At 40.7% G+C, this 14,243-nt stretch overlaps 1 protein-coding gene across 15 annotated transcripts in view; it reads left to right on the plus strand.

Annotated features, from left to right (window-relative positions):
- SASH1 (SAM and SH3 domain containing 1) overlaps positions 1 to 14,243 on the plus strand; it is an 838,974-nt gene that overhangs the window by 771,711 nt on the left and 53,020 nt on the right. The window contains exon 9 of one of the 15 annotated variants that reach the window (XM_043543106.1): positions 1,847 to 3,144. The exons of 11 other annotated variants lie outside the window; for them this stretch is intronic. In XM_043543106.1, the coding sequence (XP_043399041.1) occupies positions 1,847 to 1,972 (126 nt within the window). In that variant the 3' untranslated portion in view covers positions 1,973 to 3,144. Of the gene's footprint in view, positions 1 to 1,846; positions 3,145 to 7,960; positions 8,424 to 13,891; positions 14,240 to 14,243 lie in introns of those variants that run through there. 3 more of the 15 variants (XM_043543104.1, XM_027819414.3, XM_043543103.1) reach the window with 3 other exon arrangements.

The raw sequence follows: 14,243 nt of genomic DNA on the forward strand, positions 1-14,243 counted from the left end.
GGAGTGATCGCTTTGTGAAAAGTTTTCACCTGAGGTAATAGGATGGTTTTGGTTTTTGTCATTGTTCTGTGTGAGTTCATTCGAGAGCATAAGGATTGTCTGGTTTCACCCACAGAGGAGTTGTTGAAGCATTAATGCACTGGATGGGGTACACCACACGATGTGATAGTCATGTTTAGGATGCAGGAATTGTGAAAGATGTGTGTGGGGGGGGTATTGATCATCATAGCAATGGAGAGATGTCTTCAGGTTGTGCATCTATTGTTCTTGTAGGGTGTGGTGCCGTTTTGAGCTGGTGCGTCCTGGCCTGTGGGGAGCTTCCTTCTGACAATGAGGTTGGGGGTTTGTTCAAAGCTCAGAAGAGGGGCTTTGGGAAATTTTTCTTTCGGGATGTGGTGCCCATAGGTTGTAATCGAAGAGAAGAACAGCCATACTGGGTCAGACCAATGGTCCATATAGCCCAGTATCCTGTCTTCCAACAGGAGCCAGTACCAGATGCTTCAAAGGAAATGAACAGAACTGACAACCATTGCGTGATCCATCCCCTGTCATCCACTCCTAGATTCTGGCAATCAGAGGCTAGGGACACCCAGAGCATGGGATTGCAGCCGTGACCATCTTGACTAATAGCCATTGATGAGCCTATCCTCCAGTAACTTATCTAATTCTTTTTTTAACTGTGTTCAAAAAAAGAGTTGGCTCTTTTCCAGGCTGAACAGTTCCAGTATTTTTACTCTCTCCTCATATGGAAACTGTTCCATACCTTCTGTGTACTTTTTCCAATTCTAATAAAGCTTTTCTGAAGTGGGATGACTAGAGCTGAGATGGCATACCATGGATTTATATAGTGACATTATGATATTTTCTGTCTTATTATCTAACCTTTTCTTAATGGTCCTAAGATTCTGTTAGTTTTTTGACTGCTGCTGCACATTGAGTGGATGTTTTCAAAGAACTACCTATAATGACTCCAACATCTTTCTTGAGTGGTAACAGGTAATTTAGACCCCATCATTTTGTTTGAATAGTTGGAATTATGTTTTCCAGTGTGCATTACTTTGCATTTATCAACATTGAATTCCATCTGCCATGTTGTTGCCCCGTCACCCAGTTTTGTGAGATCCCTTTGTAACTCTTCTCAGTCTGCTTTGACTTAGAAAATTACTCAAGATAGTTATCATCTACACATTTTTCCACCTCTCTTTCTCCTTTTTCCAGATCATTTATGAATATATTGAAGAGTACAGACCCCTGGGGAACACTATTTGCCTCTCCCCATTCTGAAAACTGACTATTTATTCATACCCTTTGTTTCGGTCTTTTAACCAGTTACTGATCCATGAGAGAACCTTCCATCTTGTTTGCTTTCCCAAACAGGGTATCATGAATCAGCAAAGGGCAGGAGTGTCATCTCTCTTGTGTCTGAAGGGAGGCTGCCTTCTGTCGTTTCTAGGTTGTTAATAGTAAGGTTTTGTGTTCTTTAAAATTTGCTAAGCCATAGCTGACTTGGTTCTCTGCCAGGTTCATGCAGTTTACCTTTTAATCTCATTACTCTGTGACCAGTTTGTTTTTCAGGAAGTATATCACTCACTTCTATAGGAAGCCAATATCCCTGCTTTATGGAAATAGTTGCTGTCTTTTTGGTAGGGCATCTAGAGTGTAGAATTTCTAATTATTTTACTTAAATATATCTTAATATTTTAATTTCATGTCTCTTCTGGAATAAAGGCTGGTCTCATTAAATCTCTAGACAGGCTCTTGCCAAGTGTTAAGACATAAAGCAGGTGCAGATTACAAATGAGACCCTCTCTGGATTTTATATAAGTGCTTATTTGTCTTCTCCTAGGAGTTGGAAAGAGTGGGTGAAGAAAAGGGAAGGTTTCGTGACCACATTGCTTTCTTTTGCATGCTAACTGATGTGACTTCTGTGCTCTGCAAATATAGTGGTCTATTTGATAACTCTGGAGACTGAAATCTTCTGCTCATCTAAAGTGGGAGTACAGCATGGAGATAGCAGTGCATAGCTCCCTACCCTCCTCTACAAATGTGCCTGAACCCTGACTTGAAAGAACCATCACTAGGATGATATGGCATAATTTCCTCTCCATGCACCTCTGCTGAGACTGCCAACTGGTACCAGTTGTCATGATCTTTTGTTCTTTTTCTTTTGTTTTGTGTGGATTTTAGGGAGAGAGTATTGTGACAGAAAGTGTACCCACCACAATATACCCTCTAGGCCTGAGACTACTAATAAACGTCACTGGCATTTTCTCTAGGTATCGGTTAAATTAAGTCGTCATTATCACTGGCTGCATTGTTTGTACTTTGTTTCAACTTTGATCAAGGAAGAGCTGTCTGCCATGCAGAAATCCGACTTGCTTGCACAGACTCAAAATGGGATTATCTAGTTCCATTTGAAGAGAGTTCCTCTTTTAACCATGCCATGCTCCTGTAGCCTCCCATACTGCTTGGTGCCCTCGTCAATCTCACAAAGAGAGCAAGGAATGAATAGGCCTAGAAAATGAACTGCTCCTTCATTCCTACAAGGGGTGCCAGGAGTGAAGCCCCGTTATCAGTGGGGAAACAAGCACTGCTACTATCTCTGTTGTACCTGCCCTTTGAATAAACAGAGGACTTCACTCTCCAGGGCTGTCAGCTCAGCACCTCTCACCAACACTAAATTAACCCACTCACTTATTTTCTTTGTAAAGCATGTCAGCAGACCGGGACTAACTCCTAAGGTATATAATGCAAATCACCATCTACGGCAAGGCCATTTTTTAGAAAAGCTTCCTACTTGATTTCTGCTGTTATCCATCTTATGCTAATGCATTGCTTAATAAGAGGAAATAGAGTCCCCACAGAAAATAGTTCCAGTGAGTACCAAAGGTGCTATTGCTGTTTTCATTCTTTATCATTTTTCACAAAGGACGTGCTTCATTTTACTACATAGCTTAATGGGCCTAAAATTTAAAAGAATGTCAAGCATTGATTTTTGTATCTGGCCACTGTCAGAGACTGGATACTTGATTAGTTGGACCACAGGACTGATCCACTATGGCAATTCCTATGTATTTTTTTTCCAATTTGTAATTAAATTTCTATTTAAAGAGGTTCTAAAATGTTAAATCAGGAATTATGCATGCACCTGCCCCCCTTTTATAAAACTACTGGAATAAAACATGGTCAAATAAAAGGCTACTGTTAGAATTGGCTCTTAGCATTACAGTTACTATTATATTGGTTGATAAATATAAAGAAGTTGAAAAATTACAGTATAATTTCTTTAAAACCAATTCTGTCCCAATATCTAAGAAAAATAATGACAGTAAATCTGTTATGCTGTACTATGTAACAGCATTGTAATGATTAAGACTGCTGATACTTTCCAAATGCAGCAATCCTTTAAAAATTTCTACTGATTTTAGTCTTGTTACAGATGGATTCCTGAAACCTTCAACCAGTTGTTCAAGTTGTTAATGCTAATAATCTGAGACACTATATTGTAGTAACAAGGAAAAAAGCCCAGCTCTTTATGTTGTAATATAGTCAGTTAAACTAATTGGAAGTAAATTAAAAGCCAGTGAATATTCACAATCTGTATTTATTATTAGCAAATGAGAGAATGAGGAATATATATCATTTGTAATTATTTCAGGCACTACAGTGTACAAGGTGATACTGACATCCATAGATGGATAGCTTTAACATTTTGAAAAATGATTTTGTCCTAGAGAGTGTGAACTTTCAGGCATTAGAGCAAGCACATTATTGTCTCTAACAAATAGAGACTTCTAAGTTTATGCAAGAAGATTTTCTCCAAGGGAGATTTTCTCCAAGGAAGATTTTCTCCAAGCTGGAGGGTGCAAGTGGATGTTTATGTGTTGTACTGTTTCTTGAGGAGCTTATGGTCCATCAGGGGCTGGCATAGTCTTTTAAGTAGTGAAAGCTGAGCATGCTTTTGGATGAATGCAGAGCTTTTTGTTTTTACACTGTACTGTACTTAGTCCAGTTTCGACACAGGTTTGTTAGTTCCAGCATGCACTGATGTGATTTAATGCCTCTGCACCTCCTTATAGTATTGGCAATGCTTAGAAATAGTTATAACAAAGAAAGAATCTGTAATTGTCAATCTAGCTTTATAGTCATAGCACTGAATTCCCAGATTACATGTAGAACATAGGACCTCATCCTATAAAGTGCTGAATGCCCTCATCTCTCACTGACATCACAGGCTCAGCAGCTCACAATTAGGTCCTAGTGAGGTTGGCTAAAGAACTACAGCATAACAAAAGACCTGACCTTTATTGCCTCATGGGTGTAGTAACCTATGGGAACATTAACAAGAGAAACACAAATCAGCATTTTAGGTTCCAGTGAGCAATTCAGTGTTTAAAAGTTTTGTGAGTACTGTGTGGTGATGATAACATAGCAGGAGTTAGTCAAAGATTTGTTAATACTTGGCTTTTAAAAACACGTATTTTTTCCCTTTCAGTCTGAAATTTTCCAGAGCATTTCTAAAACTTACAAGAAATGCCTATTTGGGTTAGGGTTAAAAATAAAATTTAATCAGTTTTTTTGCCGTTACAGATTACCATGGAGGCCATCTCCATGCTGTGATCATTTGCCTCACTATTTGTAGGTTTAATCGCCATTGTGGCTTGTAGGGTTCTAGTGTTTCCCTGACCATTGTTACAAGGAATTTTTATTTTCTAACAACATGCTTATGCTAAACTATTGAATATGAGGCAACTCAGCTGATGGGTAGCCCAGCAAAACTCCCATTGACTTTCAGCAGGAGTTGCACATTCTTATGCTAGTGCTGGATATGGCCCTATATAATTAATTTGTAAGAAGTCTAAGAAAAAAATCCTGTTAATATTGCTAAAAATAAAAAGGATTAGACGCCACCCGGCAACAACTGTATTTGAACATAGTGGTAGCCAGCACAGTTCTGATCATGTGGACAAGGTCATGCTGTCTTAATTTACTACAAGATATTAGGCCATTATATGGGGGGGGAACCTTCATTAATATTTCCTCCTTCTGGCTTCATGTTACCTTGTTCTTTCTATCCTTTTCCCCATCTGGCAGCTGCCTAATTCCTCTACTTTCTATTCAGCTGGCTAACAGTTCTTTCTATGGAATATGCCATTCTCAGCGTATGAATCAGCCAGCAGGAGATGGTGTAAATGTAATGTGGTTTCCCTCTCCCCACCCTGTGCCTTTGAAGACTAAGCATGTTACTTCTGGAACAAAGTCTTGCTCAGCTCAGGAATCGAGAGTTTCAAAATCCATGTGTTTCATTCCCCGACTTGGCAGGCCCATGCCAAATAATCTTTACTTATGGTACAACAGAGAATTTTAATTGAGCTCATATTGATTGCCACTTGCCTTCCCCGGGATTGGCGTTTCCTTCATTTTGCTTATGATGGTGCCTTTAATCATTTTACTGTTGTAAAAATATTGTAATAACAGAATTTAAATTATTTCATCCCGCATTAAGGGTATCTGTGGGCTGCACAAATCTTACAGCGGCGTGTAGAGTTGATATACAGCATCCCGCCCCCAGCACGGGTATAAGTAGCAGTGTAGAGGTGAGGCACTACTTAGGCAAATAAAGACATGCCAGAACCTTAGGGTATGTACCGTACATAACGCTCTCTGCACCCAAGCAGTGCCTCCCCCATCTCCACTGCTATTTTTAGCAGTGTAGTGTCCTGCTGATGGAGCCTTTTCCCACCATGGAGGAAGGCTCTGCTAGGGGAAAGGCAGCAGGGAAAGGCCCTGACAGCTCCCTGCAATGGGGAAAGGCTCCAGCAGAGGTGAGCTGCCAGAATCTTTACCTGCTGCTTTCCCCTCCCGCCCCCTGCCAGAGCCTTTCATTAGTGTGTAGCTACACATGGCAAAGTGTGGACACCACCAGTGTAGTGCCTGTACCCTACATGCCACTGCCTGTATAGACAAGGCCTTAAAGGGGCCTCTGTTATTATGAACCATCTTTGATATGAATTTAACTACATTTAATCACTTCACTGTTCTCACTCAAGGTTTTTATTCTGTTCCAAGAAGCTGGTTCTCATGGATGATGACGTTAAGCTCCATTAATTTTTAGTACAGTATATTCGAAAAAAAGGCAGTCTCCCCAGGCCACCTCAGCCCTGCCAAAACATGTCACGCAAAAGGCTGCTAAGACATACCATTGCTAGAAGCACTGTTTCACATACAGTATTATTTGGGCTGATGAAAAATGTACTAGACCTTGAGGGAGAATGAGGGAGGACATTTTATTTTAACAGACATTAAATGCATCTTGATTCTGCCACTCTCTCTCATGCTGAGTGGTACGTTACTATGCATGTCATCCCATTAAAATCAATTAGACAAATTACCTAGTATAAGGTACTATTCAACAGGAGGAAGTGTGGCAGTATCTGGCTCATGAATGGAGCAGTCAAAGATGTGTTCTAAAAAGTTATTTTAACTGAAAACCTGCAAATAGTTAACATCTTGAAACTTGCCTCAGCAACTATTCCAGAATAAACAGACGACCTAGGAGAATTACATTTTTTTAATTAGTTCTTGGTACATATGACACATATTTCCCACTAATTTCAACAGGCGATGTCATCACCCTCTAATGTGTAATGTGTCATCTGACTGCCATTGGTGAACTCCTCTGATTTCTTCATAAGTAATACTGGTCCAAATTCAGCTCTGGTGTTACTGAATTTTGAAGCTAGGGATAATTTGCACTATGTTTTATATTTATACAGTTACTTTTGCTAAGTGGCAAACACATTTTTGACCCCTTTTAATTTTTGTAAAGACGGGAGTAATTTTCTTCTACCCTTTCAGTATGGTCCATATTATCACATCCAAACACTACACAATTTTACACACACAGCCTGTGCTGTGATTAGCTTTGTGAAATGTTCTTAATGAAACCTGAAACCAGGTAAAACTGAAGTTGCAAGCCCAGAACTTGGGCCAGCTTTGCCCATGCTTGAATCTGGGACAAATTTCAAGTGAAGCTGGCCAGTGTCTCATGGATATCTGAGAAAACTCAGTCATCTCTCCCAAAGCTCAAGAAGTTTCAGCTGAGTTTTACTTGGATTTTTGGGGTTCAAGTGAAAAGCAAAACTCAGGGGGTATGAAACTCATCAAATCAAAACCAGAAAAAAGGTTCACATGATTTCTGTGGATCTGAAAGGGCTCTGTTTGCACAGCTTTGGCTTTATAGTCATTGGTACTAAGATGGAGAAGGTAAAAAAGTATCCAGATGGCTAGATGGGTCATGAAAGAACAGCGTGTTGCACACACCAAAAGGGCCAGATTCTCGGTACTGCTCCTGCTGCTTGAGACGGCAGTAAGTCAAAGTGCACTACGGAGCTTTTAGTGGGCAGTAATGGGGTCCATGTGGCCTGGTAGTATGTGCAAGCTGGTGCGCTGTAGATTTACACCCAGCTTGCTGTACACTGTCTCCGTGTGGACAAGCCCTCAGATTATCTCCCAGGAAAGGTGGAGATCAGGCACGAGGCAAGAGATTTGAGCTCAGCCTTGGGAGAAAAGGGAGAGATTTCACTTTTCATGTGCACAGTCTAGTGCCTGATGAAGGAGCATCATGATAACCTGAGCTAAACTGAGATTTTGGTCAGTAAGATTTGGGAGAGAATTTAAATGGCACTTGGGTGAGGGAAGAACATTTGAGTTCCCACTTATTGATTATTTTAAATAATAGATTCTATAATTTCAGGAATAACGTTCAGGCAAGGGTTATTTTTCAGTGGGGATCTCTCTGGGGGGCTTTTTGTCAAAAGAATAAAAAAAAACCAAACCCCAACCTGGTAAAAGGTTTTAGTTGTGTTTCCTAGAGAGACAGCCTCCACTCTAACAGTAGTGTTTGAGGGTCAGTTCTTATCCTGGCTTTGCACAGATTCTCTGTATGTTTTTTTTTTTTCTTTCACTGAAATTCCATAGACAGTAATTAAGGAACTGGAGGCCAGCAAGAGGTCAGCAAGCCTTCGTCAGTGAAAACAGGGATTGTTTGCCATGTACAACACTCCCTTTTTTCCTTGTGGTGAATAGAAGATTTGCTTAGAGCTGATGACTTATGCCTTTCTTGCAAGCTATGCAGCTAGCAAGTAACTGGGGGAATCAGTCAGTGAGCAGAAAGCAGCTAATTGAGTCCAGCAACATGCTTTTTTTCTTCTTTACATATTAAGCAGTGGAGTCGGAGCCAGTGTGATGACTGATAATGTAACTCTGGAGAAGAGGTGTCTTGTGCACAGGATACTAATCGAATATAGTACTTAAGAAGTGCCTAATCCTAAATTTTAGGGTTACAAAGCTGACAGAGCAGGAGTTGATCACTTGGGGGAATTATTCGGAACTGAGCTGTAGGCCTATAAATGCCGAAGCCGGTAAGTCATTAAGTGTGTGGCATGATATGGAGAGGATGTGCCTCCTGTCTCAGAGAGAAAAGGCTTTTGTGGTTATTGTTAGGCACCGCATAACATGCTGAGCTTTTCTTGTCTCCTCTTTTCCTTTCCCTGGGACTCTGTACTCTTCTGTTCTATTTTCCTGTCCTTGGCTATAGTCGGACTTCTTTCGGGGAGGGGGGTGGGGGGGTTTATTCCCTGCCCCGAAAGTAAGTTGATTGTATCTTTGGCGGACGTAAAGCTTGTTTTAGAGAGAAAGGGAGAAGGGACATATGTAACCACGTCTCCCAACGCAAGCAGCAAATCTGTTTGATTTGACAGGCTCGGAGTTCTGGAATGACTAATAAGTGGTTAATTATGGGGCACATCATACATAGAATTTGTGTATTTGCCCCATTCTGTCCCTCAAGAATTGTCTGACTGTCCCAACACAATTGCAATTTGGGCTCAAATTTGGAGATTTGGTAGGAGATTTTCTGGTTCAGTAAAGAAATAAACTATTACTAGGGCATGAAATTAATTTCAGAAGTTTGATATCTTTCCAGATGGTTTCATACAGCTTGAGTAAAACATCATGTATGTTTTTGTTTACAGGGCTGAAGCAGATCAATCAAGTAAGCTGGATTTATCTGGACATAGCCCTGATATTTCTTAAATACTTCTATTAGGAGTGGGCTAGCAAGCAATCGTACATTATGTGTTTTACAAAGAATGCCTCTAAAACCCTGAAGTGATCCCAAAATTTCCCTGCAGAGTGTTAGCTACTTCTGTTTTATATTAGTCCAATAATTCCATATACCCTCATAAATGTGAACATGCTTTGTAAAGATCTAATTCAAGCGGGGGAGTTAGGATTGTTCACTATTATTATTTATATACCGCCTAAAATGGACTGCGTAGTGTTTCATAGATCTAGAACAAGGTACATATCTTTGGCCCAAAGAACTTACATTCTAAATTGACAGCATAAAAAAGTCGTAGGAGGAGGAGGTAAGCGGGGTGGAGGACAGTAAGTTATGGGGATGCAGTGCTTATTTTAGTCCCTTGATTACTTTTTTTAAACAACTACTTTTAAAATTGTTCTAATGTTGGTTTAAGGGATCGTGGGAAAATATGGTTTTTGAGAATAGCTATTGAAGGAAGAAGGGGAGGTTGCGTGGGGTACAGAATCAAGGAGGACATTCTAGGCATAGAGCACAGCAAAGGCGATGGCACAATTAGGGTTTCAAGAACATTTTTCACAGTATTATGGTCACACTTGCTCTCCAAGAAAGAGCTGAGGCTGCAGGTACAACTTGGAGTTATACTTTTCCAGTCATTCAATGCATGATTGTTGCAGTTCTCTGTATGCAGTCTTTGGTATTTACAGATGCTGTTAATTTAATTTCAGTTTCCCTGTAGCCCTTCGTGCGGTTGTGTAATAGAGTTCTCCAAACTGGCCCAGTTTCTTTGCTATTAGAACATTGCAGATGTGTCAAAGATGCACTTGTTCCAAAAGAAGCTGAGAAAGGAAACTCCGCCCAAGCATTAGTGCCAAATAGGCCCCATAGGCTTTGCTCTATTCCACTGGCAGCAGAATGGTGCACTGTCCCTTTAAAGCATGTATAATTTTTTGTATTGGCTTGGTCAATTTGTTATGGCTTAAAACTGTGGAGCCAGCTGTCTGCAATCTGATGTAATGTTGCCATGGAAACTAGAAATGAAACACTTAAGCATTCACCACAGAATTACTACATACAGCATTAGCCAAAATAATTAAAGTTGAGCCATATGGGCTTTTGGATGGAAAAAATGTGAAGCAGCAAGGATGGAAATTGGGTTGTTTCTATTTACAGTACAGTAAATCCGTTTGTTTTCCCTTTGGAATATTCAGGAAGGCCTCTTAATAAGGTTACTTAAGAGTCAGGGTATTATGCATATTAGATGCCTCTATTTGCTGTACAGAAAGGGTTAACTACGCTGAAATTTAGTGTAATAGGATAGCCTTATACATGTAGCAATAAAACATTTATAGACTCATTGCACTGTAAGCGCGCTCTGACCTCTGTGTGGGACACCTTCCATGTTGACTGCATAAAGTGCCCTTTCTGATTGCTAGCCTTGCTTGCTGTGGGACCTTTCCCTGCAGGAAACCATTGATTGTAACATAGATTTCCTTCGTTACCTATAAAATTGTTCCACCTCAGGACAACACTTTGCAAAGGTCTCCCCTGAATATCCAGAGATTGTGCCTATACTTTTGTATTGTTACAATATGTTGAAAGACTTAAGAAGATGTATCTGACTTTGATAGCAAGCAGCATTGAAAAAGCCTGCGGGAGAACGGTTGCTAGAGCTGGGTGGGAAATGGTTTTCCCAGCCTGTGAGAAATGTTGAGACTTTGAACATTTTTTCCCGTCCCAAATTGAGATGAAAAGTTGAAATGTTGAAAAATTTTGTTAACCAAAAAATAAAAAGAGAGAGAAGAGGATTAGGTCAATCAAAACATTTTATTTTGATCATTTTGACACATTTGGCTCCAATTTTGACCTTTTTTTTATTTTTTCACATTTTTAAATTATAAATGAATTTACATTTCAAAATGAAAAGCCATTTCAAACCAAAAATTTGAACTTTTTGTTTAGAAAATACCAAAATGTCCTGTTTCAACAATTTCAATACCTTTTTCAAAGTTGCTTTCAAAATGGGAAATTTGTCAAACCCAATCCTTTTCCATAAACAATTTCAGTTTCAAAGAATCAGCATTTTCCAGCAAAAATGTTATTAACTGAAAAAAATCCAGATCAGCTCTTGTGACTATCACTTGTAATGGCAGATGTATAAGGCCTAATCTATAAGGTATTAACAGTCTTTCTCCCCTACAAAAAAAAAAAAAGATATATATTCTGTGCCACACACTCTCCTGCTTGGTAGGAAAGTTCTGCTGGTCAGACTCTGCTGTTGCTTTTAATCAAACAAATATCCCTCGATCTGCTGGCAGTGCTCCTACTAATACAGCCCAATATGCTGTTGGCCTTCTTGGCAATAAGGGCTCACTGCTGACTCATATCCAGCTTCCCGTCCACTGTAATCCCCAGGTCCTTTTCCGCAGAACTGCTGCTTAGCCAGTCAGTCCCAGCCTGTAGTGGTGCATGGGATTCTTCCTTCCTAAGTGCAGGACTCTGCACTTGTCCTTGTTGAACCTCATCAGATTTCTTTTGGCCCAATCCTCCAATTTGTCTAGGTCACTCTGAACCCTATCCCTACACTCCAGCATATCTACCTTTCCCCCCAGCTTAGTGTCATCTGCGAACTTGCTGAGGGTGCAATTCATCCCATCATCCAGATCATTAATAAAGATGTTGAACAAAACCGGCCCCAGGACCGACCCCTGGGGCACTCCTCTTGATACCGGCTGCCAACTAGACATCGAGCCGTTGATCGCTACCTGCTGAGCCTGACCATCTAGCCAGTTTTCTATACACCTTATAGTCCGTTCATCCAATCCATACTTCTTTAACTTGCTGGCAAGAATACCATGGGAGACTATATCAAAAGCTTTGCTAAAGTAAAGATACATCGCATCCACGGCTTTCCTCATATCCACAGAGCCAGCTATCTCATCATAGAAGACAATCAGGTTGGTCAGGCATGACTTGCCCTTGGTGAATCCATGTTGACTGTGTTCCTGATCACCTTCTCCTCCAAGTGCCTCAAAATGGATTCCTTGAGGACCTGCTCCATGATTTTGCCAGGGACTGAAGTGAGGCTGACCGGTCTGTAGTTATTCCCCTCTATTCAGCACTGGTGAGGCCACATCTGGAGTATTATGTCCAGTTTTGGTCCTCCCACTACAGAAGGGATGTGGACAAATTGGAGAGAGTCCAGCGGAGGGCAATGAAAATTATTTGGAGGCTGGGGCACATGGCTTATAAGGAGAGGCTGAGGGAACTGGGGTTATTTAATCTGCAGAAGAGAAGAGTGAGGGGGGATTTGATAGCAGCCTTCAATTACCTGAAGGGGGGGTTCCAAAGAGGATGGAGCTAGGCTGTTCTCAGTGGTGGCAGATGACAGAACAAGAAGCAGTGGTCTCAAGTTGCAGTGGGGGAGGTCTAGGCTGGATATTAGGAAACACTATTTCACTAGGAGGGTGGTGAAGCACTGGAATGGGTTACTTAGGGAGGTGGTGGAATCTCCATCCTTACAGGTTTTTAAGGCCTGGCTTGATAAAGCCTGGCTAGGATGATTTAGTTGGTGTTGGTCTTGCTTTGAGCACGGGGTTGGACTAGGTGACTTCCTGAGGTCTCTTCCAACTCTAATATTCTGTGATTCTATGATTTACCTTGATTTAAACCAGTCTGCTGCTATCCTACTTTGTTGTATTAAAATAATAATCTTTCACTTGGTAACTAATTACATACTGTATTGGTCCCTATGATAAATGTACTCACTGGGTCTTTTGGATTCTTGTGTTTAGCAACATTGGAATTGCCATACAGCATCCGACCAGCAGACCAGTTAGTCTTTTTTATTGTAGAATAATGTGAATTTTGTTTTAATCAAGTAAATTGAGGAATGTGGGTCAAATACTCTGCTGGCACAACCCCACTGGCTTCAAAGGAATTGCACCAGCAGAAAATTTGGCCCTATGAGGGATTCCCATTGACTTTCAATAAGCGGCATCTCAGTGAACTTTGAAAATATACCCAGGTGTTTGCCGTTTGACATCCTATCCTGTGGTTTATGTTGTTGTTCCATTCTGACTTTTATGTATATTTTAAAAGTCCATAAGCTCTCCTATTTTGCCTGCCTTTAAATAGGCTCATGGTTAGGTAACAATAGGGTGGTTTTTTTTCATGCGAAGAAAATAATGCAGTTTGACATAAAGTTCATTGAGAAAGATGCATAAAAATTTTTGAGCTGGACCTTAGAATGTGATGAATTGGTTGGGGTATACACAAAGACAAAGGTATACAATCTGTGCAGCCCTCCAGCTGGAATGGGCAGTGCTTGCTGGAATGCACTGCATACAGTGCCAGTCCTGTACTGTAAGAGCTGGAGTGCCTTCCTCCCCTCTCTCCCCCTTCTTACATTCGAAATAGATTAAAACAGAGGAAGTAGCATATTGAACGTTGGATCTGTCTCAAAAATTGGAACCCTCATTTCGTCCACAAGGAATAAATTGTTTCAGCTTGTTGTGTGTCTGCTGCTGGAGCGAGTGAATTTTTTTTTGCCTCTGTAATGTTTGATACTTGAGGGAAAACAGCTGGAACTGAGCATAATGGATCAGATGCAAAATGAAACGGGATGCTGGGGAATATGGACTATACTGTATATCTGAAAAGGTCAGAGTTTTCCCTTGGTCATTGTTGGAGGAATGCTGTGTCCATCCTAAGCCTAGCCTTGAGAGCCTTCAAAAGGAGTGTGGGATAGTGGGAGGAGGAGAGAGAAGATTTTGTAGCTGTGGCAGCATGTAACTAATGAACGAGACAGAGAATGAAGTCTCTTCCTTCCCGTCCCCTTCTTGTACTGCTGGTTTTAATTTTCTGGGAAGACTGGAAAAAGTCAATGATAGAGTTTCAGTTTGGAGAAGCTGTTTATTACCAAGTTTAAATGGCAAGTTCCGACAGGCCAGACAAACCAGTGCCTGACCCAAACCACAGGAGCGTAACTGGTATGGTAAGAAGAGCCCTGCCTGCAATGCGTTGAAAGAAGACGTGAAAGTAGTTATTACACAATGCATGGAAAGGAAGACAAGGGCAGCAATGTATTTCAGTGCTTTTAGGACCTTCCGTTGCACAGAATTAGAAGTCAAAATGGTAT

Source organism: Chelonia mydas, chromosome 3 (assembly GCF_015237465.2).
Source record: "Chelonia mydas isolate rCheMyd1 chromosome 3, rCheMyd1.pri.v2, whole genome shotgun sequence".
Classification (NCBI taxonomy): domain Eukaryota; kingdom Metazoa; phylum Chordata; order Testudines; family Cheloniidae; genus Chelonia; species Chelonia mydas.